General features: G+C 40.6%; 1 protein-coding gene across 1 annotated transcript; it reads right to left on the reverse strand.

Moving 5' to 3' along the window:
* Positions 1 to 1,568: 1,568 nt before the first annotated feature.
* LOC139863592 (uncharacterized) lies at positions 1,569 to 3,732 on the reverse strand. Its single transcript, XM_071852210.1, has 3 exons — positions 2,547 to 3,732; positions 1,777 to 2,472; positions 1,569 to 1,579 (listed from the first exon to the last, which is right to left on the reverse strand). Exons 1-3 carry the CDS (start codon positions 3,730 to 3,732, stop codon positions 1,569 to 1,571), a joined length of 1,893 nt encoding a protein of 630 aa, XP_071708311.1.
* Between the last annotated feature and the right edge of the window lie 230 nt (positions 3,733 to 3,962).

A 3,962-nucleotide genomic window follows, 5' to 3' on the forward strand; every position in this document is an offset into this window, starting at 1 on the left:
TCTCCGATAGCTTACTTACCGAATAATCCATACGAATAGGCAAGAAATGAGCCGACTTGGTTAATCTATCAATCACCACCCAAATAGCATCATGTCTTTTAACAGTCTTTGGTAACCCACAAACGAAATCCATTGAGATATCATCCCACTTCCACACCGGAATGTCCAACGGCTGCAACAAACCACTAGCACGTTGGTGCTCGATCTTTACTTGTTGACAAGTAAGGCACTTCCCAACGTATCTAGCAACGTCTTTCTTCATGCCACTCCACCAAAAGTGCTGCTTTAAATCCTGATACATTTTGGTCGAACCAGGATGTACAGAAAAAGGTGAGCTGTGAGCCTCAGACAACAGAGCCTCACGAATAGCATCATCATTAGGAACACACAATCGATTCCCACACCAAATAACCCCATCATCATCTTCTCTGAACTCTTTCATTTTACCCTCTTCCAAATTTTGAAACACTGTCCATAAATCCCCGTCATCCAATTGAGCCTCTTTTATTCTAGTAATTAAATCAGACTCAAATTTTAGATTTGCCAACATCCCCGATGCTCCTCTTTTACTCAATCCCATATCAAGTCTTTCAAATTCTCGAATGTGAGTAACCAAACATGAGATACTACCAAATGTTTTTCTACTCAAAGCATCGGCTACCACATTCGCTTTACCCGGATGGTATTGAATGTTGGCATCATAATCCTTCAATAACTCAAGCCACCTTCGTTGTCTCATATTTATCTCTTTTTGCGTGAATATGTATTTAAGACTCTTGTGATCAGTGAAAATATCACAAGTTTCTCCATAAAGATAATGCCTCCATATTTTCAACGCAAAAATCACAGCAGCTAATTCCAAATCATGAGTAGGGTAATTAACCTCATAAGGTTTCAACTGCCTCGAGGCATAAGCAATTACCTTACCATGTTGCATCAAAACACAACCCAAACCATGCTTAGAAGCGTCACTATAGATTTGAAAACCTCCACTTCCTGATGGTAATGCAAGGATAGGAGCTGATACAAGTCTTTTCTTTAACTCATCGAAACTCTTTTGTCGTTCCTCGGTCCACACAAATTTTTCCCCTTTTCTTAACAACTTGGTAAGCGGCAAAGCAATCGTTGAAAAACCTTCAACAAATCTTCGATAATACCCAGCTAAACCAAGAAAACTTCGAATCTCAACAACAGAAGTAGGTCTTGACCAATTTGTAATAGCCTCAATTTTCGCTGGATCCATCATTATACCCTCAGCTGATACAACATGACCCAGAAAGGCAACTCGTTGCAACCAGAATTCACATTTAGAGAACTTTGCAAACAATTTCTTACTTCGGAGGGTTTCAAGTACAACACGAAGATGATTCTCATGCTCTTCTTTACTCTTTGAGAATACCAAGATATCGTCAATGAATACGATCACAAACTTATCCAAATACTCATGGAACACACGGTTCATTAAATCCATGAATACCGCAGGAGCATTAGTTAATCCAAACGGCATCACTAAAAACTCATAGTGCCCATAACGAGTGCGGAAAGCAGTCTTAGGGATATCTTCTTCTTTAACACGCAGCTGATGATACCCAGACCTAAGATCAATTTTAGAAAAATACTTCGAACCTTGAAGTTGATCAAACAAATCATCAATACGAGGAAGAGGATAACGGTTTCGGATAGTAATACGATTTAACTCGCGATAATCAATGCAAAGTCTCATGCTACCATCCTTCTTCTTGACAAACAAAACCGGCGCACCCCAAGGTGACACACTTGGTCGAATAAATCCACAATCTATCAATTCTTGCAATTGCTCCTTGAGTTCTTGCAACTCGAGTGGTGCCATACGATAAGGAGCTTTTGATATTGGTTGAGAACCAGGAATCAAATCAATCGAAAATTCAACTTCACGAACTGGAGGCAAACCTTGCAATTCGTCAGGAAATACATCAGGAAACTCTCGAACAACGTCAATATTTTCAAGTGAAGGACTCTCGATAGACAAATTCTGAATCGAAGCTAAATAACCAACACAACCATGTGAAATGAGCTTTTGCGCCTTAAGCGCTGAGATAACCTTAATAGATTTTTCAGGAAGATCACCATTAAAGACACAATCGGGTATAGAATGATTTCCAAACAAAATTCTCTTAGAATAACAATCGATAGTCGCGTGATGATGAGATAACCAATCCATGCCAAGAATAATGTCAAAGTCATGCATGGTCATAGGAAAGAGATTTGCGGGAAACATGCAGTCATTGAATTCCAAACTGCAGTTTTGATACACACGATCTATAATTTCAATACTACCCATTGGGGTAGAGATTGTAAACGGAGTAGACAACCAAGTTGGAGACACTTTCAAATATTTAGAGCTCTTAACAGACACAATCGAGTGCGTAGAGCCAGAATCAAACAGAACGAAGAGGGCACGATGGTGTACAAATACATGACCAGTAATAGTACCTAATCATATCAAGAATGTATGAACAAATAACTCAAAGGAAATATTTTTAAAATGAAAAGGGATCGGAATATACCTGTTGCGTCAGCAGCCTGAGCAGTAGTCATGGCAAAGACGCGTCCACCAGGAGCTGGAGGAGGAACCCTCGGAACAAACCCAGGTCTAGGATTCTTGCAATCCTTAGCTAAGTGACCAATCTCTCCACAAGCAAAACATGAACCCGCACTACGATAACAAACTCTTCCGGGATGATTCTTTCCACAAGTCCCACAAGGTGCATTGGCATTAACACCACCATTTCCGTTACCCCTTTGTTGCCCTTGGGGATGGTACACTTGTAATTGACCACGGTTATTATTATTTGACCCGTTTTCAATCCTTAGCTGATTTCCTCTATTATTCCAATTATTACCACGATACCCTTGGTTCCCAGATTGTTGACCCTGTTTGGTAGTCGGTGGCAGTACAGATCGTAGTGGTTGTACATTCTTAACCCTCTTATTTTTACCATCGTCATTTTTAGTAGTCAAATACTCATCTCGCTCCATCTCCAAATTCCGAGCATAATCGGCTGCCTCAGCGACATCAAAACATTTTAGATTAATCATTTTAGAGCGGTAACGCCCATGAACAGCCCATTTGTACTTACGGGCTTGGTCCTCGGAAGACCCAGCAGCAGCCCCAATCAATCCCACGAGCCTCAAAAATCTCTTAGTGAAATCATTGATAGACTCATCACCCCCTTGCTTAATATTAGCATATTCCCGAATCACAGCCTCCTTCTCTGCCTCAGAAAAGTACTGACGGAAAAATAACTCCTTGAAATCAACCCAATCTAACGAATCCTCAAAATCGATACCTCCTTTCGCTTGTCTCAAAGCGATCCACCAACGCTGAGCATCCCCTTCTAGTTTATAAACAGCCAAAGGAACCCAAAATCTCTCTTCACAACCAAGCACGCGATATATCTTCTCAATGTGAGTGATCCAATTCTCAGCTTCAACAGGAGTACTAGCAGTGCTGAATGACAAAGGACGCTGTTTTTGAAACCGTCCTAGCCAAACATGAATAGCATCCCCCGTTACAGCTTTCATCTCCACATACTCATCCTCCTCTTCATCTTCATGCTTAAAAGTCTCGCCACCTTGCCTACGCAAAGCGTCAATAGCTTGAGCTACAATGTTGGGTAACAAATTCGTGATTGTTTGGTTAATCTTGTTTTCTACCTCCTCCTCAGACATCCCTTTTCTTTTCGGTGCCATCTATGAACGAGATGAGGATATAACGGTTACGATTAGTAAGAAGGATAACAAGAGAATATGAGAAGTGGAAACACATTATTAATGCGGAAAGAAAATCCTAACCCAAAGTCTACCCAAATCTCACAGGCCATAACTTAGGACGTAAGTTTCTACAAGAGGGAACCTACGCTCTGATACCATCTGTAAAGACCCTAATCTTACGCCAATCAAAATGTATAAATAAAGGTAAC

The sequence above is a fragment of the Rutidosis leptorrhynchoides genome, chromosome 8 (genome assembly GCF_046630445.1).
Source record: "Rutidosis leptorrhynchoides isolate AG116_Rl617_1_P2 chromosome 8, CSIRO_AGI_Rlap_v1, whole genome shotgun sequence".
In the NCBI taxonomy this organism is placed as follows: Eukaryota; Viridiplantae; Streptophyta; class Magnoliopsida; order Asterales; family Asteraceae; genus Rutidosis; species Rutidosis leptorrhynchoides.